This window comes from Archocentrus centrarchus, chromosome 9, assembly GCF_007364275.1.
Source record: "Archocentrus centrarchus isolate MPI-CPG fArcCen1 chromosome 9, fArcCen1, whole genome shotgun sequence".
NCBI lineage: Eukaryota > Metazoa > Chordata > Actinopteri > Cichliformes > Cichlidae > Archocentrus > Archocentrus centrarchus.
Window position 1 is genome coordinate 8,166,085 of NC_044354.1, and position 25,298 is coordinate 8,191,382.

Below are 25,298 nucleotides of genomic sequence, written 5' to 3' on the forward strand. Positions count from 1 at the left end.
TTATGAAAACCAAACCGTGCCTTGGGTGAGTCATTCTGTCAGTGTAGTTTGACTGTATAAACCACAAGTGTGCAAATGTAGGGAGATTTTATCAATGAATAAAACGATGGGAAGAACAAATGACGATGCAGCAATGACCAAGGGGAAACACAGACAATAAATACACAAGGCGATAATGAGAGGATTGAAAACAGGTGAGGAGCACAGCTGAACACAATTACACAGACAGACAAGGGGAAGCAAAACTAAACAAGTACACAGGACAAAGGACTGTCAAAATGAAATGAAGTAACCAAACAAGGTACATGCAGACGTGACACATAAAGGGAACCTAAAATATGACCAAAACAGAAACCTAAATACAACACTCAGGGAAACACTGGGAACAGAAACAAAACATGAGACAAGGGACACAGACATGAGAAACAAAACAGACACATGAACACTGACCAAAGAGGAGGACATGGAAATCAAAACATAACACAGACTTGACACCGAAGGGATAATGCAAACACCTGAACACAGACCACGGGAAAGACAACATGAGGGAAACAACTAGAAAACAATGACAAAATAAAATCCTAATTCATAACTAAACAACTCAAAGAACATAAGGCGCACTGGGCCAGCGGCCCAGGATCACAACAGCTTGATTTTCTCATTGAGTGCCTCTCTCAAGCAGAAGGTTTGGAGAGCAGTTAGGCAGGGCGTTTGAGCTCATGGTAAGATCCAAAAGCTGAAGGCGACCATAAGTACTGAATCCTTTTTCTCTGGCATCATGCATCTCCGAGAGCAGAAAAAACTGTTGGAAACTGAGAATTTAGAGCAGTCTGAAGCTTCAGCTTTTGACTTATAGAGATTGCATATACACATATGCACACATTGCACCCTGATCTTATCATTTGAAATTTTGGCCAAGGTTTTCACACCGATTTCTCCACCATTGTAACAGTAGATACAGGCGCAGAAGATAAGAGAAAATGTAATAGGTCCAATTGAAACATGGCAGTAGCATATAGGAGTCCCTGGTTTTTGATAGCAATATTAAAGAACATGAAAATACACCCCAAATTCAACGGATATTTTATATTGTAAGATTTTGTTTAGTTTTTTTATTTCAATTTTAATGACATTAAATTGTTGGATGCACCTTAAAGTTCCACTCACAGTACAATGGAAATAAGAAAAAGAAAAAGAAGATACAGTTACAGAGCAACAAGCTAACAAGGTGCTACAGTCACACCAAACACCCCTCTGAAAGGATCACCCCTTATGTCTCTGGTTACACTGTAATTACTGTGGAACTCTGCCAGCTGTATTTTTCATTTCCAAGTATGGCAGAATGGATATACGACATACGCAGACCTACATACTAACCTGATCTCATATCATTCTCATGGGCTGTATTTACTGTAGCTCAGCTAATTCATATTTTGTATACACACCAGTCTTTAATTTCCACTTGAAGATAAACTTCCTGCATCTGAAATCTCTGTTTCACCTTAGCCCTTGCGTGAAGCTCCCAGTTTTAGCTCCTCCTAAAGATTCAGTTAATCTCACGTCACTTTGTGTATTCACAAACAGTGTCGTACACATGTCAGCAGTTTTGAGGAATGTGATGATGTGATAAATTCAGAGACAATTTACCACTGTTGCTCTGTTTGACTAAACTCCTAACCCTGTGGAACAAATTTGATTTAGCGGCAAAACAGCACCTTTTTTGTTTACAGTGGTGACACACGTTGCACGTGGTGGAATGTGATTTGTTGTTCTATAGTTTTGGCATATAGGACTACTAAATAATAAAATAATGTGGAAAATAATAAAGAATAAATATGACTTCAAGTGCATCTGGTGACTGAAAACTGCTCATCACTTTTGACCCATCATGCTGTTTGTTTCATCTCTCTTAGGGTGTCTCTCTTTAACTTGAACTGAACACCATTTTTATTCCTGAAACCCAAAGATTGTTACCAGAGAGATATATATATATATAAAAAAAAAATTGAATAAGACCATAAGAACAAACTTTGGCTTCTTTTTATTCTTGTTGTATTTACTTAGCAAGAGAGTTGGAAAAGTTGCATTCAAATATAATGTGACTACCTACTAGCATTTTTAATCTGTCCCACTTTGTCCCACATAAACACAGTGTTTGTCCCACAATTAGTTTGTTGAGATCTGGTCACCCTAATCTCTCATGTCACACTGACCTCAACAATAGTCCTTATTGAAAGCAGCTCCATTCACTCTCTGTCACATGCCTCACTATATCTTGCCAGGCGACGATGCTGCTCGAGGAACAAGTGACTCAGAACAGAATGTGCAATGGCAACTTTTAAACAACAGTCCATGAAATAATTATGATTTTGTGTAATTTAAATAAATTTTTTTTTTTTGGCTTGTGTGAGAGAAAATAAAAAAAGTAAAAAAAAACAAACTGGTGATATTTTAATTATATGGGGAGCAAAATCCAGTAGAAAGCAAGCCACCCAAAAAAGTCACAAGCTTTGCCATTTTTGTTGAATATGATGGTGACAACCACAAAAAAAAAATGAAGTAACAGTATATTTTGAGAAATCCAGACTCTTCTACTGCTAAGTCATTCTGTTGTAATAGATGCTGTATGCAGTTGTCTCGCAGAAAGATGCAAGACTGGATGGGAGCATATGCTGCTCTGAAACTTTTACCTTTTAGGACTGATTGTGCCTTTCCAGATATGCAAGCTGCCAGCAGCCACTAATACACACCCATGCCAGCTAGGGTGAACAGATAACTTCACTTAAAAAAATACAATAAATTGTATTTGCATTTGTAATTGCACGCTACTGAATTGTCATTTACCATGTACAGGCCAAATATATTTCCAACGCTCTTGCTAGTCTTTATATAATCCTGTATTCTTTTATTTCACTGTTATTTTAGCTGCTCTTCTTTCTGGGTTTCAGTCTGGATGTGTCCATAGATTAGCATATCTTTTTTGAGCTGTATTGCACCTGTCCATTTATAGCAGTTTTTATCTAATTGTGGCACACATATACTGCATGACTTCACACCATATTTCCCCCTTGTGCAAGATTGAAAAATAACTAGCAAAAAAGACAAATACTTTATTTCTCAAAATGCCCTGCTGCTTCTTTGTGGTTATTACCACCATGTTTAACAAAATTTGCACTGCCTGTGATATACTGGGTAGGCTTCACCTTCCCCTGCTGGGTATGGGATTAGACAGCAAGTTTTTCTGACTGTAAGAAAAAGCCTTCCTTTCATATATAACGGGTAAAAGTGCATGTCCAACAGAACCAGTCAAAATGGACAGGGGGACAAGGAATAAAAATACAGTCCTACATAAAGAATGTAGATATATACATTCTTTATGTAGATATCTACATAAAAAATGTAGATTTGTATATAAAGAATGTATATAAAGAAATCTGTTCACCCTAATAACATTAAAAATGTAGGCTTTGGAATGCTGATAACAAGTCAGATGGTCTCTGTCCTCTTTAGTTTAGAGGATGCAGCATCCATGTTTTCCAAAAAGAACTTTCGATTCATCTGACCACAGAGCAGTTTTCCACTTTCCATTTAAAATGACCTTTGGCTCAGAGAAGACAACGGTGTTTCTGGACCATGTTCACATATGGCTTCTTCGCATGACAGAGCTTTAACCCATATTTCTGGCTGAAACGGTGAACTGTGTTCACAGTGATTTCTGGAAGTGTTCCTGAGTCCATGTAATGATTTCCATGACAAAATTGTGACTGCGCTTTCTGAGGGCCTAAAGACCACAGGCATCCAGTACTGGTATTTGGTCTTTTCCCTTGCATACAGAGATTTTTCCAGGTTCTCAGAATCTTTTGTTATGATATTAAATGATGTAAATGTAAATGAGATATTACATCCTTACATTGAAGGACATTATTCTGAAACGGTTCAAAAATTGGTAGTTTTGTAGGGACCCTCTAAGATGCTCATTTTATACCCAGTCATTTTACTGACCTTTTACCAGTTAATCTAATCAGTTGCAAACTGTTCCTCCAGCTTTAGTACCACTTACTTTTACAGCCTTTTGTTGCACCAACCTTTTTGAGACACGTTTCTGACATTAAATTCAAACAAGCTAATAATTTTCATGAAATAGTAAAATGTCTCAGTTTAAGCATTTGCTATGTTTTCGATGTTCTATTGTGAATAAAATATGGGTTTAAGAGATTTGCAAATCACTGCATTCTATTACATTTTACACAGTCACATCTTTTTTGGAATTGGGGTTGTAATTTTAAAGCCCACTGTCAAAACTATTAAATAATTTTGTGGAACAATTTTTTTTCTATATTTAGAATATATTTTTTAATGCCTTTTATCATTCCCCAGTAAATAAAATTTTCATAAAATAAGAAGGCCTTTAACACCTGTCATTCCTACCAATTCCTTTGTGGTCCAGGAGATAAACAGCAAATAAGATCTAGTGGCAAATCACCTCTTAGCCTCAGTTGCTGTATTATTTGGTTCTATCACCACCTGCTGGATATGAATTATATGCTTTTCCAGTGTCAAGTTAATTCTGAGATGACATGAAACAAAGCAAAAGCAAAAATATACATATGTAAATGCACTTTTGCAAATGTGAGGATGCTCTGCTTTGTTTTCTTCCACTGACAGCTCATTTTTATAAAGACACATTAGAGGGCAATGCCTTCTTTCTTTAATTTCAAAGATTGTCAGACAAATGCAACATCTGTGTTGCAATGCCTTTGCATAAGCTGCCATTGTTTTGTAGATTTATCATACATAAATAGGCTTCAAGATGTGGAATTTAATATTGATTTAAAGCCAGACAACACATCATAACATATTTTCTCTTCAATTTTCAAACATGACAGTACACAGGGATTTAATTCATGACAGTGTCACTGCATTTATTAAACATTTTACCACGCCCTTTCAACCACAGTTCAGAAACTGGGCTTACACTTCACTTTAAATGTTCTGAAACCAGTGAAGAGAAAAAACAGATTTGAGTCAATCTAAACCCATTTATTAGCCCCTTTTAATATGATGCTCCTATGAACTACTTACAGTAAACAGCAGAATTTATGAATGAGTTGTGCGCAATGTCACTTGTGTTCTCTGTTTTGGTATATTTAAATAAACCAATTCAAAACATGTTTGCTTTTGCTCTTGTTACACTGGTGAAAACTGCCCAGAGGGAACCAACATGAACACCAAACTTTCCTGTAGCCAACCAAACAATCAGAGTTTTACACCACCGCAGGGTTGTAAATTTTTATTTTGACAAATCTGTACATGGAGGTTTTGGCCTTCAGTGTTTTCACATATATAAGCTGAATGGGGACACAGACAGGTAGCTCACTGAAGATCAAGAAGTGCTATTACTCAAAACTGGAAAGGAAGTTCAGTACAATCTGCTTCAGTTTAGCGTCTGATGCTTCTGAGATCTTGCCATCAGCCCTAAAACAGAAAACAGGTCAGGTCAGGTCAGATTGAGCCTTTTAAAATCTAACCCCTTCAAACATTATAGCTAAAAAAATTATTCTTACTTGATGGTGGAAAGCAGGTCCTGGTGCTGGCTCAAAATGTGCTGCAGGAAAGCCTTCTCGAATTTTGTAATCTTGCTAGGCTCCATCTTGTCCAGGTGACCCCTGACACCAGCGTAGATGACTGCTACCTGCTCCTCAATGGCCATGGGAGCTGGAGGAACCATCACAGACAGTTTAGTTGCATTCTAGGATGTAAAATAACAGCTGAGCATATCTAGAGGAATGAGCTCAAAAGTAACTCACAGTACTGTCCCTGCTTCAGCAGTTCAGTAAGCCTGACACCCCTGTTAAGGAGCTGCTGGGTGGCAGCATCCAAGTCAGAGCCAAACTGGGCGAAGGCAGCCACCTCACGGTACTGAGCCAGCTCCAGCTTCATGGTACCAGCCACCTACAAGGTAGGAAAATCTCAAATGTAAGAGTATTTAAGATTTTAGCCTCCTGCTGAATTACATGCAGTTCTTGACACTTGAAAATATAGACTTAACACAGGTCAGCTAGATCTTACCTGCTTCATGGCTCTGGTCTGGGCAGCAGAGCCTACTCTGGACACAGAAAGACCCACATTGATAGCTGGGCGAATACCCTTGTAGAACAGCTCAGTCTCCAAGAAGATCTGAGGGGGACATACAGAGAAATCCAAAGTTTTAATCCAAAACATCTTATGAATGGGTGCACGTCAGTTCCAAGAACAGCCTAAGACAACTTTAAAACAAACCTGTCCGTCTGTGATGGAGATGACGTTGGTGGGGATGTAGGCAGACACGTCACCGGCCTGAGTCTCGATGACGGGCAGGGCAGTTAGGGAACCACCGCCGAAGTTGTCGTTCATCTTGGCAGCTCTCTCCAGCAGACGGGAGTGCAGGTAGAACACATCGCCTGGGTAGGCCTCACGACCAGGAGGACGCCGCAGCAGCAGGGACATCTGACGGTAGGCAACAGCCTGAAGGAAAAAGAATATGCCATATGAGGATAACACTTAATATTTGCTTATTAAAGTCTGTGCACAACATGTTAAATTTCAGTGATGAATATAATTTGATTTTCATCTGTAAACCCTTACCTGTTTGGACAGATCATCATAGATGATCAGTGCGTGCTTGCCGTTGTCTCTGAAGTACTCTCCCATGGAGCAGCCAGAGTATGGGGCCAGGTACTGCAGAGGAGCAGCATCAGAGGCAGTGGCAGAGACCACAATGGTGTACTTCATGGCATCAGCATCAGTCAGCCTCTTCACCAGCTGAGCCACAGTAGACCTCTTCTGTCCGATGGCGACGTAGATGCAGTACAGCTTCTTCTTCTCATCAGTTCCATCATTGAAGCGCTTCTGGTTGATGATTGTATCGATGGCAATGGCAGTTTTCCTGGAATTTAGCAGAATATTTTAAAACTTTAAAAATGTGCCACTCATCTACAGCTCCTCTATTAAACCCAAACCATTATTAAAATCCATCTCTCAATTTTAGAGTACTCACCCAGTCTGCCTGTCACCAATGATCAGCTCACGCTGGCCTCTGCCAATGGGTACCAGACTGTCCACAGCCTTGATTCCAGTCTGCATGGGCTCCCTCACAGAGATACGGGGGATGATACCTGGGGCCTTCAGACCCACACGCCTACGGACCTTGGAGCCCAGAGGACCCTGAGAAAGGAAGTGTTAATTTAAGACAAACTGCAACATCGAGATAAAGACAAATACCGGCGGGGGTGTGGAATAAAAATAAAAAGTCATCATAATTTGCATTGAGAAGACTGCTACTCCATTACCAATGCCAGCTGTCAGGTATAGACTCTTTCAGTCACACCTTGGAGCTTATATAAAAATATAATGTTTTGTTGATTAATAGGCACTCTGGTAGCTCTATATTATTATGTATTAAAACAAACAAATCTAAATAGTGCCTGATAATGAGTTCTGCATTAAAATCAACTTAAACAATGGAGTCCATCTGAGTTGATTTTTTATAACTAAAAAAAAAAAAAAAAAAAATTTTCAAATAACCTTTCCGTCAATGGCATTTCCCAGAGCATCCACAACACGACCAAGCAGCTCCTCTCCCACAGGAACATCCACAATGGCACCGGTCCTCTTCACAATGTCACCCTCCTTGATCAGCTTGTCGTTACCGAACACCACAACACCAACGTTGTCAGGCTCCAAGTTCAGAGACATACCCTGGAGAATAATGACAACTTGTGAGCAGATTTCAATACCTGGGTTGCTCAGGCAACTGAGATATATGACTGAACTGAAAACAGTAGTATTTATATTTTTTAAAAGTGTTGTCAATTCAGCAAGATAAATGACCAAATGTTGGATGCATAGCTGTACATCTACAATCATCTCCTCTTTAGTGTAGATTTAAAATCAGCATGGCTTGAAAAGAAAACGTTTTTTATGCTTTCAGACGTACTTTGAGGCCAGAAGAGAATTCCACCATCTCTTCTGCCTGGACATTCCTCAGCCCGTACACTCTGGCAATACCGTCACCAATGGACAGCACACGCCCCGTCTCCTCCAGGTCTGCAGAGGTGTCAGCTCCCATGATCTTCTCCTCCAGGATTGATGACACCTCAGCTGTGCCTGTGAAAGAGAAAAAGTGTACATTACAGTATTCTGTTCAGCCACAGATTTAACCCCCCCAACCCAAACTTTTAATGTTAAAATAACAAGAAAAACTGCGCCCAATACTAAGGAAAAACATGTGACACACTCAGTGATTTCAGTTGTAATACTCGGGGGGTTTGCTGCAAAGATGATTTCTTTAGACATCCCAATGTGCTTTTATCCAAAATCAAGTGAAATATACATGTTTTAAATGTCTAACTGATATATTGTTATATCAGTCTCAAACAACTGATGATGCCTTTGCTAAATCTGGGTAGGTTCTCAGTCATCCAGGTCAGAGTAGTCTCTGAAGCTTGAAGAAGAAACAAAAAAAAAAAGTGACTGGACTTCTTTAACTTAAAGAACTTTAGCTTAAATAAGTCAAGGCACCTTTTTTTTTTTTCAAGCTCAAGAGACTGCCTTTGCTAAGCATTACTTAAGTGTTATTACACATAAACACTGGGATTAAACAGCATTTTCTCCTGCATAGCAAGACCCACGATTTTCCATCGATCGCTTTTGCGAGCTGCCCCGCTGTGCGCAGGACAAAGTTTCCATCCTGTTGTTTTTGATTTTCTCACCTGTCTTCTGCAGCCATGGTCTGTGTGTGTGGAGGTGGTTGACCCCAACGCAGGCGGCCGGAATAGTCTTGGACACCTAGGTTCAATGACAGGCATTTAATTAAAAGCTGATCGCAAATGAAAGTTAAGAGATATTTAAAGCGTCAATAAGCGCTCTTTAAAGTAAGAGAAGTGTAAGCTTGTGCAGCAGAGAGGACATGCGCTGTCAGGCTTTCTGACCTTCAAAGCGTGGCTGAATGAGCCGTTAGCTGACAGCTAGCATTAGCTTGAGTGCTAACTTTATCGCTACAGGACCGAAGGCGGTCGCTCCACAAGGGCAACTTTAAAAAAAACAAGTTTAATCGGCTAATTTTCAAGACTTTTCATATATATTACTGACGAGTACTTAGCAGGGTATTCGCACGCATTCATACGCCGGTGACAGGCTCGCTAGCGGCCTGCGGCGTTAACATTACCCTTCACGCCCATAACTCTCACGCTGATATTAAATAAACTTATTGCAACATGCTCGTTAAATGCAATGTGCTTGATTAAAGTACTTACAAATCCAGCCCTTCTGGGCAGGGTTCTGGCCAAAGCTGCTGCAACTCTCACAGATAGCATTTTCTCGGGTTGCTAATGACCTGTCCTCCACTGCTAGCGGATGCGACCTGCCTGTGAGTGAATGTAATGGCTGAATGAACCCTTCTTCTATTTATGCGACCGTGGTGCTAGTTCCTGCTTTAATGCTCATTGGCGCCCTCTGCTGTCGCGGAAATTATATTTCCACTCAAAAATGCATCTTGGACAAACCAACCTGTCAGGAAATCAGAAGACAGAATATTATAAAAGATATTTTAATATAATGCAGTCTGAAACAATAACAGGCTATAAGCAGAATTCATGTCAGTAATTTTTTTTAACTTAATTTGATAAAACTTATATACCCAATAAAGTGGCCAGGGACTGTATGTAAACAATTTTTTGAAAATTATTTATCCCAGAGTTTTTCCTGACTTTAAATATGTCTTTGGTGTTATGAACACACAAGCACTGCTGGTGTAATTAAAGGCAATGAGTCTTCTTCTTTCAGCTACTCCCTTTAGGGTTTGCCACAGATCATCTGCCTCCATCTCACCCAAGCCCTATCAGGGATGTAAGAGTGAGAGGATGTCTAAGGAATGAAGGGCAATGTGCAGAGCTGTAGTAACTAGAGAGGGATAAAGGTGATGACCATACCATGAATATGGGTAAGAGTTGTTGAAGCTAGGTTCAGAAGAGAGGCGATGCTCAGCAGGCAGCAGTATGACTTAATGTTGAGACAGAGCACTACAGATGGCGATGTTTGCGTTGAGAGTGTTTTGTGGTGTCTTGTGGATCTTGAGAAAGCATATGATAGGGTGCCAAGAAAGGAACAGTGATTGGTGTGAGGCTGGTGCGGGACATGTATGAGAACAGTAAGACAGGGGTGAGGTGTGTGGTAGGAGTGACAGATGGGTTCAGGGTAGGGTTGGGATTACATCAGCGATCGGCTCTGAGCCCAGTCTTGTTTGCAGTGGTGATGGACGAGCCCGTCCTCCTTCAAAAAACGACCTCATAGGTCGTTTCTGCAGGCACGGTTTTACGACCAATACAGAAACGACTGATACTGTCGTTTGGATTGGAGGACTTGTTGGTATTTAAACTCATCTTTCTTCACTATCTCTGTTCTTTGCAGTATCACTGTTACACCTGTCTCCCTCTCATTCACACACATGTATTCTGTCTTGCCTCTGCTGACTTTTATTTCTCTCCTCTCCAAAGCATACCTCCACCTCTCCAGGTCCTCTTCCATCTGCTCTCTATTTTCACTACAGATCACAATGTCCTCACCTGTCAACCTGTCCATCACAACAAGTCCTGCAGAAACGACCTATGAGGTCGTTTTTCTGAATGAGAACAGGCTCAACCACAACGGTGTCACCACCCAGGACAACACTGCCATCACCAAGTATGCTGATGATGTACCTACCTGTACCTACTTTATCCAACACGTGTCTGCCTAACGAATGTCAACAAGTCAGCAAAAAATATTCACGTGAATTCATGTCAATTTTCCAAATTGGGAAAAAACATATTTGATTATTTTCTACACTACATATTGAGCAATTGCGTTGAATCACGGGAAATGTAGGATTTAGCATATCTGGCACTTGACCCATGTAAAAGCCGGAATATCTTTCCTTGCAATTCTTTTATTTTCACTTTTTTTTTTTTTTGGTTTATTTTCTTGTTTTTTAATCAGTCCCCAGTGAGTTCCCTAATGTCACGCGCGTACAATACCAAACAACGGTGGTCCTTTAAGAGGGTATTTCAAACTAAAAAAACTCAAACGGCACAGACTGTTAATGTGTTTAAATAGTTTCTATAAAGATTAACTAGGCAAGGTCGAATAAGTTAACCCAGAGATAGCTGCAGCTTTGGCATGTAGAGCTGCAACATCGCCCTCTTTTGCTCCGTACAACAAATGACATGTCTGCTTTTGTCAACGACAACCAGGCGAGTCAGACAGTCGTTTGGTTTGGTTCGCCCGTAGTGTTTAGCCAACCCAGCCAGCAACAACCAGCCGCCTGAATGTAGATCCGCATGGGCTACTACCACTGTATCTCTCCAAATAACCCAGCGGAATCATAAAATAAGGATCCCAGGATGGTGTTAGTGCATGTCGGATATCTGGTTCTTCCTGTATTCGGCTCAGTAAGAAACAGAGGTACGGTATTAATATTCATATCGATCCAAAACATGTGCCCTGTTTATCTTAATATTCACTGCAGCTGTTGGGCTAGCTAGCTCGAGCTCAGCCGTTTGGTTAGCTCCAGTGAGCTAGCTTGAAATTAGCGGTCAAATTACTCGCCGACGTGATAACGCTTTAAATTCGCATCCGTCGCAGATTAATATAAGATACCGAATTATGCAGTTTGCCAGGTGTAATTACACTTGATTAAACATTAACTCCGCCGCTACAGATAAGCTAACTGGCTCCTTGGGCTGTGACTATTTCTTGAAACATTTTTCACAAAGGCTTCCACATGCGCGCGACGTGCGGCCAAAAATGCTTAATGTAGGAAAAATAGTACAACGCTTTCCTGCGTAAACAGACGTCTTTATTAACCTGGGACGTATTTTTTTTAATTGTGTGATTTTAAGGAAAAACATTCCTTGGGACTCCGTGTGTTTGTACTGTAAAAAATACCGCAAAATAGACGTAGCCTGTCCAGCCAGTCAGCTTATCTGTGCTCGGATGATGTCATTTGAAGATCATCCGCTTCTGCCACCGCTCGCCGCTTTTTCCACCGTGATTTCAGTAGTTATTACAATTATTAGCTCTCTCAATTGGCCAGTGTACTAATCGATACGTGGCCAATCGCTCGGGGAGCGTTTAATTCCGAGCCATCAGTGGATCCGTCGCCCTTTTCTCTTATTTGCTAATTGACAATTCAGCAGCTGTTTGTTAGAAGCTGCCGAATTGCAAAAAATTTAAAAAAAAAATTAAAAAAGAGAAAAAGTCAAGTGTGCGGTCACAGTTAAACAATGATAAAGCTACAGTGCAACATTAATTTCACAACAGTGGCATCAGTGATTTTCATTGTGCTTTTATTTCTGTTCTTATTTCCCTGTTTCATAGTATGGAGGCTGGCTCTACATTCTGCATTTATCAGATCTTTGTCGTCCCCCCCATTGTGTAGCTAATGATCATCTGCTGCTGTGTGGTGTGGCGTGGCCTCTGCCTGTTCTCTGCATTTAGCTGTATTGTGAATCCCTTCTTCATTTCCTCTTTCCATCAGAAGACGACATTGGTATTAAAAAAAAAAAGAAAGCACTCCCTCCCCCCCTTTCCCAAGATGTACTCAGCCATAGATTTTCCATGTTAAGCAGACTAAAACAATAGCTAACACCTAGAACAGAGCACCTTTTTTTTTTTTGTCTTTTTTTCTGTCAAATTGCTGTAGCACTGAGTAAACATTTTTAGCTCCTTTCTAGATATCAGTTGAATGTCATTGTGTACCTCCCATCCAGTCTTGATAGACAACATGCTGTAAATTTCTGTAAAGTGGATACATTTTGCATGATCTCAAATACTGCACTGCATTGTTGAACACCAGAATTTGGCTCATCTTTTTCTTCTCTTCACTCAAGGTGCAATGTACATGATTGAAGTGACCTACGATTGAAAAAAGAAAAAAGAAAAAAAAAAAGCATGCAAATTGGAGCCATGTGCATGCTATTTAAACTTAACATTTAAACCAGTGTTGCTGTCACTTAAGATTACTGAAGGTACACTGCACCTGCACACAACAACCTGCCATAACTGTCTCCATTTTTTGTGTAATCCTTTTGTTCCCTTTTTGCAAATTACAAGCTTTGAATCACACTGAATTATCAGGGCTGTTTTGCCCTTTTACAGGCAGCTGAAACTCTAAACATTTAAGTAGGAAAACATGCTCACTGGTGGTTCATCACTTCTCAATTTACCCCACTAACATAAGACCAAAATGCTATCCATTTCACAGGGATGCCTATTTTTTCCTGCACTGCTAAAGAGATCCTCTATTAGTAATAACGTCTTTATTGTTTGGTTGTGGTTTCTCTTTATCTTTTGTTCTGGTAATAGTACTTTCAATGCATGGTCACGTTTATGATTCATAATTTTTTTGTTTATGTTTTTTCTACATTTGACTAGTGAAAATCCAATGTAATCTTTCTGTAGAAAAGATGTACCCTGCTGTACTGAAATCATGTGCTGTAGCCAACACGTCTGCTCATTGGATGCCGCTTTTGTTCTTTTTAACCCTATATGGAGCATGGTGGGCCTTGCCTTCAGTGTATGTTGTTTATTTTTGTTGCATGGATTTATACTATTATTACAAGCAAACAAGAAAGAAAACACAAATTCCACAATACTAATATTTTTCAATAAAGAATATAGTGTTTTTCCTAACCTTCAGTGTGCTTCTTGCTGATTTCCATTTATTGTCCTCCCTCTCCCTTGTCCCCTATCTGCTCCCCCCTTCCCCTCCCTCCCTCCACTCCCCCCACCCCCACCCACCCACCTACCTACCTACCTCCTCTCCCGCTGTGACAAAGATAGACGATTTCCACGCTTACTCCATCGCAGGGCCTTGAATGAGTCTATCTGCTGTCATTCATGGTGATCGTTCTCACTGAGACGCTTGAAAACGCAGTGTGCTACTTGTAGTCTAGACTGTGAGCCTTTGACCCACGGCAGCAAGGTCATATCTTGCCTGCTCGGCTACGCTGACGATCTGTCAAGCTGAAATGTGAAATCTGGAAAGCCGCACTGCTTGTCTTTCATGTGTTTAAAATTCAACCTGCATTTTTCAAGCGTGCTCCGAGTAAATGCAATGTAGACTTTGCCTATTTCTTCATATATACATATATATTTAAGAGATTCACTGTTTACAAGCAAAGTACTTTTGTCTTTTGTACTTCTATGAGAATTTATAAAAGTCAGACATAGCAGAGCATTATTATGGCTCCCTTTGGCAGAGATTTTCCCCCAGAAAGTTTCTTATCGAAGTTAAATTGATTATTTTCAGTCCCACTGTAATACAAAAGGTCTTTTTAGGCTTAACCAGAGTATTAAAACCATATTGCAACACAGCACAAGCTAGTCTGTGTCCCTTTTTTTTTTTCTTTTCACTCCCTGTCGAGTCTCGACAGCAGTCTGTTCACTGCAGTTGCCAAATAGCTGTGGTTGGAGAGAGTTAAAAAAAGCATTCAAGCTATTTCCTGTCAACTCCTGAATGTTCATGTGGGAGAAGAATAGCAGAGCTTTACTGGAAGTGTATAACACAGAGAGACAGCTGATTTAAGTAGAGCACATTTATAATGTGAATTTAATGCCTAGTTGAATTTTTTATATGGAACAAATTGTTCTTTACAGTTGTATAGATAGACTTGGCAGAGAAACAGTTTATTTCTCACAGGCAGTGAGGTAATGGTTTACCTCTGTGTGCACTGACCTGCTGTCAGCTGCAGAATTTACAAGAATTGAGCTGCGTCGATATCTGTATAGGGGTACAGTTCATCTGTTCTGATCCAGTTCCTTTGTCTGTGAAGACGAGGAGTCGATCCAGGGGCTGGAAATACATTTAAAGAAATGAACGCTTGCGCTTTGTTTGGAGCACCAAAAATGGTTTTCATTCTCATGGTACTTGTGGTAACCATCATTTTCCCACCCCCACAGAAGTATTTTTCACCCTAGGTAAGAGGTAGGGCTTCATTAACATGCTATATCTCACACACTGACACTACATTTCACCTTCTATTAATTCCAGCTAATTTCTTCCCTCAGGTGCCTGACAACTTCTCCTTATACTCCACAGGATCCCATTTCAACCGGCAACAGCAACAACAGCAGCAGCAGCACAGCCATGCTACCTCTTGCCGGCACTTCCAGTTAGGTCCTCAGGCCCCGCTGCCCATGGACTTCCCCATGCCCCATCCAGGGCAGACACAGTCAGGCATTAACCCCCACCTGGCCCCACCCAGCCACCAACACGGCCCTCCGCTCCACTCGCCCCTCAACCCTTTACCCACTCCTCAGTTCCAGGACATCCCTGCCCCTCCTTTCCTACCTCAGGCATTACACCAGCAATACCTCCTCCAGCAGCAGATCCTTGAGGCCCAGCACCGACACATCCTGCCACCCTCCAGGTATCCACACAGCTTTATGGTACAAAAAAAAAAAGAGGAAAAGGCAAAATATTTTCCTTTGTAAGCAGCCTGTTGGTAACTACGGAGGTTATGCAGTGACATTTTAAATTAAACAATAAACTCTTATTTTCTAGGATGTTTTCAAATGCTTAGTTTTTTGTCTTAGTAGACGGACCCCAGAGAGAGTTCCTCACCAACCCCACAGGCTGCGGCCCGGTTATGAGTTTGCTCCTCCGCTTCATGTCCCTCCACAGCCTGTGGTACAGCAGCCTCGCTACCTGGCTGAGGGCACAGACTGGTAAGCTGTACATCTCTCAAAACAGCACACACAAAACCAAAGATGCAAAAAGCTATTTTTTAGATGACAAGTTAAAATTTCTTGCAGACACCTTATTTCTTGATTTGAAAACAATTTGATATGATCATTTAATTTGGATGTATTCTTAACCAGCTTGTCTTAGTCCATTAACGATAAATCTCAGTTACTTGTGGATCTGAATGAATTAATTTAAGCTGAAAAAGCAAAGTCCAAAGCAAATAAACTGCTGTTGCAGCACTCTTGTCAGTGAGAGTCTTGGGTTATATCAACTTAAGAGTACAAATTAAGACAACAAAATAAACGCGAAACATGATCCAAAGAATGAAGATCTTCAGTAGTTTCCAACCTTCTCCTCTATTTATTTATTTAAGTAGTTCATCCCATAATTTTAGCTCTGTGCTCTACAGCCATTTATCCAATTACCTTTAGCTGTTCCACATGTATTTATTACTTTTATAATTTGATTCATCTATCCACAACTTTTAGCTATTTCAGACATCTGCTTGCATGGTAACTAGTTATCATTAAATCAAATCTGCTGTACCTGTACCTGGTATGTATATATATTTTTTTGAAATCATATTGCAATCTCACCTTTTAAAAGTTTTACCCTCCGAGCATTTACAGACGTACACAAGCCTGCTGTTTTTGACAATCAATGTTCCAGAAACCTTGCTGTGTTCCGCTGGCTGATTTATGTTTCCCGTTTCTGTCCAGGGATCTAAGTGTGGATGCTGGGCTTCCCCCCCACCAGTATCACATCCACCCGCTGCCGCAGCACTATCAGCACTACTTGACCTCTCCTAGGATGCACCACTTCCCTAGAAACAATGCCTCAACACAAGTGGTGAGCTCCCCTCTGGCTCCATATGATCGATCATGTTCATCTCGATGAACTCATAGTGACTCTCTTCTTGGTTTCTGAGATTAATCTCAGCACCCAGCAACTGGGAATGACCCATGTCCCTGTTCTTCTTTCTGATTTCTGCTGCAGAGCTGACACTAGCTTCTTTTATCTGTCATCTCCTAGGTCGTCCATGAGATCAGAAACTACCCATATCCCCAGTTGCACTTGCTGGCTCTGCAGAGTCTCAACCCCTCCCGCCATGCATCTGCAGTTAGAGAGAGCTATGAGGTTTGTGCGGCTACTTCCTTGCTCTCCTCAGCAGACGCACCAGTCTACACTAATTTATCATTGTTTTCTCCGTGACCAATCTCTGGACAAGCTTGAGTGTGTAGCTGATTTTCTTATTTCCAATTACCCTGGGCTCCAGATGCTTCAAATGGTCCAGCTGCCTTTAATCTCATGCCATTTGTTTTCATTTTGAGCGAGATGTCCTGTTCCTTAAGGCACCAATTTCATTACATTACACACTTTTATGTCTTTTTATTGTGTATGCTTATGTCTATCATTTCAGTGGGCAAATAAAGAAAGGTCCTTTAAAATAAAATAAACATTAAAGGCATCTGCTGTTTTCTTTGTAGGAACTTTTGCAGCTGGAGGACAGACTGGGCAGCGTAAACCGTGGAGCAGTCCAAACCACCATCGAGAGATTCACTTTTCCCCATAAGTACAAAAAGGTACGGCTGGAGACTCCTTAGCTCCTAGCTGGATTTAATATACCTTTTTGATGTGATATGGTACAGAGGAAGAACTGAAGCTGTGAAAGAAAGGGATAGTGAAGGGCAGCGGCAGGTCAAAAGGATCAAAGAGTGAAGACGAGAGTGGAAAGAAGGTCACGTCTGTCAGTGTAGTTCAAAGGTCAAACTAATTTCCGTCGGCAGATTAGTAAGACAGGGCTGCAGTGTTCACAGTTCAAGGCGAGGGATGAGTCATCCAGCTGTCTGCAGATATGTACGTGGAATGAATTTAAAGAAACATCTACGCTGAATATGACCCAAATACTCAGCATGGCAGATTATTTGGTACATTTTGTGTTAGCAGGAGTAATTGAGTCATTTCCATCTTGATGTCTATTTTTTCTGGGAAGTATGATTTGAAGACTTTTCTTTTTTTTTTTGATTCAGTCTGAGCTGACTCAGAGACCCCTGTGGCATAAACACTGCTCACTTCAGTAATTAAAGCGTGTTTGCTCTTGTGCGGTTATCTGTGCAGAGAATACCACAGGACCTGAAGATGTGTCTGGATGATGAGGAGCTTGACACCGATGAAAAGTGCACCATATGTCTGTCGATGCTGGAGGATGGAGAGGATGTCAGGTACTGCTTTTTTCTTTTGCTTGTTATGCAGATGTTGATGTAGGCTGTGCATAAAAACTCCTTGTTTTTGTTTTTTTCCTAGAAAGATGTATTTGTTTTTCATGTCCTGAAATAGTATGACATTATCTGTCTGTTTGTCAGTCAGCGAGTGTACCAGTGTGGTTTATTTTGGTGATTAGTGACTTTGCCTCTAGCACCAGGTTGAGGTTGATTTGTGGATTTGGATGCATTGCATTGAAATTCAATATAGACATGCGTGTCCCCCTCAGGAGGAATTGTAATTACTTTGCTCATCTCCTAATTAAAATTAAATGTATCACTTACTTGGGTTCATGACTAAATAAATACCTGCAAAACTAACTGCATTACCCTCAGATACAACTGTGTTTAGTTACCTCTCTAAAATATTAGACCTTCTTAATCACCATGGACTGTAATTAGAATTTATATCAAATTTCCGCTGTGCCGGTATCTTTCGTGCTTGGCTGCATTGGCCAGAAAATTATTGTGAAATGTCTCATTTATCCATAACATTTGTTTTTACATCCAGCCTCTACAATGTCGTGGATTTAGACACAATGCTGGGGCCACAATTTACTCTGAAGCCCAACTGGGTAAATGATGATTGGTCTTCACAGAAACATCTTCACATTTACTAATTTATACTTATTCACAATGCTTTTCGTTAAACTGGATAGAAAGGCACAGCATCTAAGAATTTTTAAACCCTAAACTGGTTCTGCCACCTAAGTTAAAAAGCTTCGTGTCTGAAAATCCCATCACAGGATTTCTCCCAGCACCTCATCTTAAAAACACTCCCCGCAGGCAGCATTAGCTTTTCGCAAAATCTTTTTGATGTGTGTCCGCTGTTGTGATCTGTTCCGCTGGGGAAGTGACAGAGCAAATTATTTTACCCACTGAATAGGGAGAAATGAGACAAGAATAAACAGTAGGTTAAAAACTTCAGATTTTCTGTGTTTAAAAGCGGGAGGGCGCTGTGATAAGGTATTAGAGTTTAATTCTATTTAAATTCAGTGTACACCTAACATCGCAGCTTGATTGTGTTACTTTTGCTTTGCTTCATGTTGAAAATCCTTCATCATTTATGATGCACAAACGTGCATTTTAAGCCTTTTCCCCCACAGATAAAAATCAAATGTGAGCTGCTTTCAGATGTCAAATGTGAATAACAGTCCAATGGCCGGATCTATTCTAGACACAAACTGGATACTGGGTACTACCCTATGTATCACATGCATGTAGTAGACTTAAAGGCTGTGAAGTTTGTGCAACAAAGCAGAGCAATAACAGTTATATCCAACTTAGTTGAATGATGAAGCTTATTCCTACTGTAGTCCTTGATGTTCACAGCCCTTCAGTCTTTTACCAAGAAGGAGACCATCTGTGATATTAAAAGTCTGGATAAGGGTAAAAACGGTGTTAATGGTTAAAGAAGAAAAAAACAGAATCATAAAAATGTCCATTTATAGTTTTATGACATTTCAGAAAATAATTTGCTTGTGTTGTCAAATTTACTCACAGTAAATTCTGACATTGAAAAACCTTGGTTTGGTATTTTTGCTTGAACAATTGCTGAAATATTAAATCAACTCATTCAGCTCCAGCTGCTGTAGACACATGAAAAAAATCTGCTCATTCAGGACAGAGATTCAAATCCTTAAGTAAATGCATAAGGAAAAATGAGGAAATTCAGATTTTGTATGTAAATAGCTTGCAACCACTGATTAGGTTTTGCTTTAAAAGCAGATAATTAGACATCATGAAAAAAACTGTATTAGTCACTGCAGGGAAATCGCTTTTTAACATCTACTTACAAAGTGTCAAATTGCATTGTAGTTGTAAAATTGAAAGCACTGGGGTGCACAGTCAGGAACCAGCATTTTCATAAATCCTCTTTTGTCCAGGAAAATGGCTTTTGTCCAGATTTGGTGATCTTCAGTCAGCCACTTGTAAACCTCTGGAATTATTCGAAAGCTTGACATTTTGGAGAGGCGCTTTTACGTTTGTTTTAAATTCCTGACCTTGTCTCTTCTGTCTCCTCAGGAGATTACCCTGCATGCACCTCTTCCACCAGGCATGTGTGGACCAGTGGCTGGCCACCAGCAGGAAATGCCCCATCTGCAGAGTGGACATTGAGACCCAGCTGACCCCCGACAGTTGATAGCTCCTGTTGACTCCTGCAGCTTTGGATCTTGGTCTTGTTAATTTTCCATTGCCCTCCCTCCGGGGGGGTAGGCTCTGCCAAACACCGCTCTTCCCCTCTGCATCACTCAACGAGCCTGCCTTCTGAGACAGCTGTGACAGAGGGATCAACAAAGCACACTCACCTACAACACAACGAGGGATGGGGGGTTGATGCACAGATAGGCGTCTGGACTGAGGTTCGGTTTAATGGACTTGGCTGGATGTAAAAGGTAGGAGTGGACGTGTATGGACAGATGTGCTGAGGCTTCACACAGTTCTGTTAGATTGTGTACCCTGTGTACATTTCTCCATACAGCCGCCGAGAGCACGGGTACTCTGACAACCAACCTCCCCAGCTCAGTGTGGTGTATTAAGGCCATTTCTCTGCCACTATAACCAAACCCTTTGCCCCCCTCCCCAGGCCTGTGAAAAATAATTGAAGCTGCACTCTGCCCAAGCCCTCAGCACATCTGTACAGAACATTATCAAATGATTAGCATGAGGTTGTTCGGTGTGAACTCTTGTAGCTGAACGCTTGTGGTGTAATGGAGTATAGTACTGAATAAGTATTTACAGAGTAACAGTGTTGTGTAGCAAGCAAAAGCCTTTTGAGAAATATGTTTGTGAAAAATAAACCTACAGAGAGGGTGAATACAGCTCTAACAGTAAGAATATTCAGTGTGTTTAATCGTAGGCAACCAGAGAAAGAGCTAGTTGTGTAAAAAGGCCAAAATCCCTCTTTCTTGTCTAACATGGTTTTGGATTTCCAGTTAGTAGATGCCATCAGAGTTGATGCTAAAAACGCTAACTGCAGGCATGGCTTCCAGTGATCTGTGTAGTGTCGTAGTCGGGCCTCTATAATCTAGAGCAGAGGCCTCTGATGTGCATGCTGTATGGCAGGCTTGGGCTGTGTCGTTAATATTGTGGAGCAGTAGAAACAGGGACTGTGTCTGTGCATGTGAACCGTATATTATGACTCTGATGATCCCACTCATTCATAGAGGAGGACAAGAATGCACCTAATACCCCCTCCCCACCTCTTCCCGCACCCTTCCCCGCTCATCCCGAGTAGACCAAAGTTGCCCTTAGACACCGATCACAGGCCAGCGAAGGATTTCCAGCTGTGATTCGGACTCAAAGAGCTGTTGGTGGATCTGTGTCTAACAGCAACACCTCTCTGTGGCCTCGCTCATGGCATGATTGCGATCATGAGAGGCCGGCATGGGCTTGAGGATGCAGTGCCTGAGTCTTGCCATCAGAGTACGTGACATTTGTATTACCTATCACCAGAACCTTATTGCCTATCGAACAAGCACATGTGATTTCTATATCCAGTGAATGGCCTCTGTTGTGTATCGGCTCCTTTCATTTCAATCTAAGTTGCTCCCACTGTTTGATTAAAAAAAAAAAAAAGACTGTGTCTGGTGTTACAGGGACAATACAAACTAGTTTGCCTGTGATATGTGCTAGAATGTGTATGACTGTCCCCACCCCCTCTCCCCCATGGTCGTAGTGTATGGTATTGCTAGAACAACTGTGATGCGTTCAGTGATAGAAGCTGTTTTTTCTATATCATGCATGAACCATGTTGGCGTAGTTCACTTGAAGGAGGGTGAAAGGGAGAAAAAGCCATCCATTTGAAAAATACCAAACAATTGTTCTTAACATTAATTTTGTTTTAATTGTCTTTTTTTTCCCTGCCATTTCTTTCGTGTTTTTATTATCTGTACTTTTTTTTTTTTTTTCTTTTTTTTTTCTCTTGCTCACATGCCAATCCGGACATGGTACTAATATGCCGAGTCCTTGTCCACTTTAACCATAGTGAAGAAAAAGCTGCAATGCTGCAAAAACATATTTATTGTTGTTCTAATGTAGCTTGTGTTTTGTAAATGCACTATAATATGGAGTTGCCTGATTTTTTTTTTGGTTTGGTGGTGTGGGTTCTTCTTGTCCTAGATTTTGTGTTCCAGTTCAGTTAAGTATTTTCATGCTTCCTTGTGTATTATTGGAGGGTAACTTGACTGTTTGTGTTGCGTTTGTTTTTGTTTTGTTTGTTTTTTTTTTTCCTTTCTTTTCGTATGAAACCTCCATCCAAAAAACTACAGATGGATGAAAATGGAGGTTTGCTAGTTCACATAGAATGCTGTGATTAAAGATGCCTTAAGTATTTAACAATCATTATTTATTACTAACTGTAGCTAGCTAGCTATTGTGGTGGAATATTTAATGTCTCTATCTCATAACTTTGCAATTTAATCAATATATTTATTTAAAATAACACAAAATATTAAAAAAAGAATACCTCATTATGCATTGGTCGGTGGGGATGCTTTTGCATGCCGTCTGTGTTTTCTTTTTCAAAAGAGGAAAAAAAAAAAAAGAAACTTGTTGAAAAATCAACTGGGGTTGTTTCCCCAACACATTTTTCTAGCCAGCATGGTGCTGTTGATCTGGATTACATTCCATTCATATCATCTCTCGATTTTTCATTATTTTGTAGACATCATCCCTGCTTTGACACAAAGCAGATGTTGGGGTGCAGCCCTTTTTTTTTTTTTTTGTCTTAGCTCGCTTCTGTTGTCATAATCAGTCACGTTTAATTTAGTTTTTCCACATCTTTTAAGTTGACCACAATATCCATCATATCTGGGTCTCAATTTAGTGCTTATTTTTTACGACCCACATTACAAGCTGTATTAGTTGTTGCTGGCAGTTGCTTTGTGTGGGATTATGGGACGTATATCTAACATGCTAACTTGAGCCATTGATCTTATTGAGCAAACTTCTGGTGTACTGTGGTTATACAATATAGATGTTTTACACCTGGGTATAATAAGCTAACTACGTTTTCGGTGTGCATTTCTTATTAATACTCTACTAATCCTGCAAATTATTATAACATGTATTGGATTGGAATGAAGCTGGCTGGTCTTACTATTATGATTTCATTTCGTGCTCTCACTGGCCTTACCCCGTGCCCTCCACAGTGTAACCCATAACTCCAGAGCGAACTGGACAGTAGCCATAGTATTAACTCAAGCTGATGAACCGGAATGAACAGTAGAACTTAAAGCACAAGCTTTTTAATGCATGTCCTTCTCAGGTTTTCCTATGTGTATGTGGGAGTAGCTCTGTAGATGTGTTTAATATGATGCTGTACCTTCTTGAATATTTCAGATGTTTCTTTGCTGCTGAAAAAAAGTTGATTATTAACCTGCCAGTGAAAAAGGGAAGTGGCCATCTTTGTACAACACACTGCTGTTTTGCTGTAACCGCGCAATGTTTTATGATCTTGAGTATTTTATAGAAAAGTAGAAGTATGTATCAATAATATGAAAGCAATAGCTAAATCATAATGAAGAATAACATGATCAGTGAATATTGTGGAAAATCTTTAGATTCACTCTGGGTGGATTTTGTACTGTATTTATTACTAATGATGATGCAAAAAGTTGCATAGCTTAACCCAAACTGTTCTGTCTCTTTTTTATTTATTGTCTTGTATATGATCTTTTTGTATGTGTTTTTCAAATAAACTGCCTAAAATGCTGAGAACTAATCTGATCTGTGGTGCTATTTGGTGTCCTGCAACTTAAAAAGAAAAAAAACAAAAACAAACAAAAAACTCTACATTTATGGATTTTTAAGCTATTTGAATGTATTGGAGAAAATATCACAAACATATCTGTAAGGGAATACTGTGGATCCATACATTTTCCAAGTTTCTCTCTGCACACCACTGTGTTGGATTTGAAATAAAGCACTCGAGATGTTTTTAAATGGTGGAAGCTGTAGAAGGAAGAATGTTGCGCAGAGCAGAGGGAGGAGCTGAAACAGGCTCCGGCTGCTAGTGGATGTAGTGAAGGAGGACGTGCAGAATGGCTGGTGTGACAGAAGAGGATGCTAGGGATAGAGTGAGATGGAGGCAGACTATCTGATGTTGTGACTCCTAAAGGGAGCAGCTGAAAAAAGGGAAAGAATAAAGGTGTTATCAAAGTGCAGGGATTTGTTTTTAGTTAAAGAGGTTTGACAAACATATCGCCCACTTTTTAAAGTATCTTCATTAATATAGGCTCAAAGGTTATTAGACAAGCAGGACAAATGAGGGGTCTGTCATTTGTCCATCCGTCCACAATTGACAAGAATTTGCTACTCCTCCAAGAGCACTGGTCAGATTTGATCACCTAATGGACCTTCATCCATATTGTGCTCAAGGTCAAGGTCACATTTGTTGTTCGCACTAGATTTTCATCCTCATTAGTTTGTGCAGTACAGCCAACCAATGACAAGAAAACATACCACTTTCTTTCTGTACTTCACTCATTACAATAACGTGAATTGTAATGGACTGTGAGCCAGATGAGCTACTACCACATTGAAGTTTAGGTTTTTATTAATTGGATGTGTTTATTTTGCGGTCCATGACTGTCTGAAGTCTGAAATTCATAGATATGTGGTATAATTATTTAAAAAAAAAAAAATTCAACACATAAAAAAAAGTTGGGACCCTGTGTAATATGAATGTAAATAAAGACAGAATGTGATGATTTGCAAATCTCACAAACCCCCATTTTATTTAAAGTAGAACATAGAAAACATATCAAAAGTTTTAAACTGAGAAAATATACCATTTTAAGAAAAACAAGGTAATTTTGAATTTAATGGCAGCAACACATCTAAAAAAAAAAAAGTTGGGACATGGCCATGTTTACCTCTGTGTAGCATCCCCCTCGTCTTTTAACAGTCCTCAAATGTTTGGGGACTGAGGATACCAGTTGCTGGACTTTTGGGAGAGGAATGTCATCCCATTCGTGTGTGATCTCAGATTCTTGCTGCTCAACGGTCCTGGGTCTTTTTGTTGTGTAGTTTTAATTTAATTATGCTCTAAATGTGTTCCTTTGGTGAAAGGCCTGGACTGCAGGAAGGCCATTTTCAGCACCCGGACTCTACGATTTACCATTATCTTGCTGAAATATGCAAGGCTTTCACTAAAAATGATAAACTATGTTCTAAAACCAACCAGTCTACATGTGCTTTGTGGACTTGGAGAAGGCATTCGACCGTGTTCCTCGGGGTGTTCTTTGGGAGGTTCTGCGGGAGTATGGGGT

General features: G+C 40.3%; 2 protein-coding genes across 4 annotated transcripts; one reads left to right on the top strand and one right to left on the bottom strand.

Moving 5' to 3' along the window:
* Positions 1 to 5,275: 5,275 nt before the first annotated feature.
* On the bottom strand, positions 5,276 to 9,449 carry LOC115786240 (ATP synthase subunit alpha, mitochondrial-like). The gene is made up of 11 exons (XM_030738302.1): positions 9,294 to 9,449; positions 8,751 to 8,826; positions 7,976 to 8,145; positions 7,564 to 7,737; positions 7,037 to 7,203; positions 6,625 to 6,925; positions 6,280 to 6,504; positions 6,070 to 6,177; positions 5,808 to 5,952; positions 5,565 to 5,715; positions 5,276 to 5,475 (listed from the first exon to the last, which is right to left on the bottom strand). The coding sequence occupies exons 1-11, from the start codon at positions 9,351 to 9,353 to the stop codon at positions 5,397 to 5,399; spliced, it is 1,656 nt and encodes a 551-aa protein (XP_030594162.1). The 5' UTR covers positions 9,354 to 9,449; the 3' UTR covers positions 5,276 to 5,396.
* Positions 9,450 to 11,156: 1,707 nt separating this feature from the next.
* Positions 11,157 to 23,749, top strand: ark2cb (arkadia (RNF111) C-terminal like ring finger ubiquitin ligase 2Cb). Of its 3 annotated transcripts, none has more exons than XM_030738304.1 (8): positions 11,174 to 11,478; positions 15,116 to 15,446; positions 15,616 to 15,744; positions 16,483 to 16,612; positions 16,796 to 16,900; positions 17,251 to 17,346; positions 17,882 to 17,985; positions 20,050 to 23,749. In XM_030738304.1, exons 1-8 carry the CDS (start codon positions 11,418 to 11,420, stop codon positions 20,165 to 20,167), a joined length of 1,074 nt encoding a protein of 357 aa, XP_030594164.1. In that variant the 5' UTR covers positions 11,174 to 11,417; the 3' UTR covers positions 20,168 to 23,749. The 3 variants fall into 3 exon arrangements, 2 of the variants coding, with proteins under 2 accessions (XP_030594164.1, XP_030594163.1); XM_030738303.1 differs by having other exon boundaries at positions 11,176 to 11,478; positions 15,613 to 15,744; XR_004020405.1 differs by lacking the exons at positions 15,116 to 15,446; positions 15,616 to 15,744; positions 16,483 to 16,612; ... (2 more) ...; positions 17,882 to 17,985; positions 20,050 to 23,749 and adding an exon at positions 12,394 to 13,748 and having other exon boundaries at positions 11,157 to 11,478.
* Positions 23,750 to 25,298: the final 1,549 nt, after the last annotated feature.

Coding starts and splice junctions, on each gene's coding strand:
- ark2cb (XM_030738303.1), top strand. CDS start 11,418: ATGGTGTTAGTGCATGTCGGATATCTGGTTCTTCCTGTATTCGGCTCA. Junction 11,479..15,115: donor CGGCTCAGTAAGAAACAGAG/GTACGGTATTAA, acceptor TATACTCCACAG/GATCCCATTTCAACCGGCAA. Junction 15,745..16,482: donor CTGGCTGAGGGCACAGACTG/GTAAGCTGTACA, acceptor GTTTCTGTCCAG/GGATCTAAGTGTGGATGCTG.
- LOC115786240 (XM_030738302.1), bottom strand. CDS start 9,353: ATGCTATCTGTGAGAGTTGCAGCAGCTTTGGCCAGAACCCTGCCCAGA. Junction 8,827..9,293: donor TGCCCAGAAGGGCTGGATTT/GTAAGTACTTTA, acceptor CATTGAACCTAG/GTGTCCAAGACTATTCCGGC. Junction 7,204..7,563: donor GAAATGCCATTGACGGAAAG/GTTATTTGAAAA, acceptor TTCCTTTCTCAG/GGTCCTCTGGGCTCCAAGGT.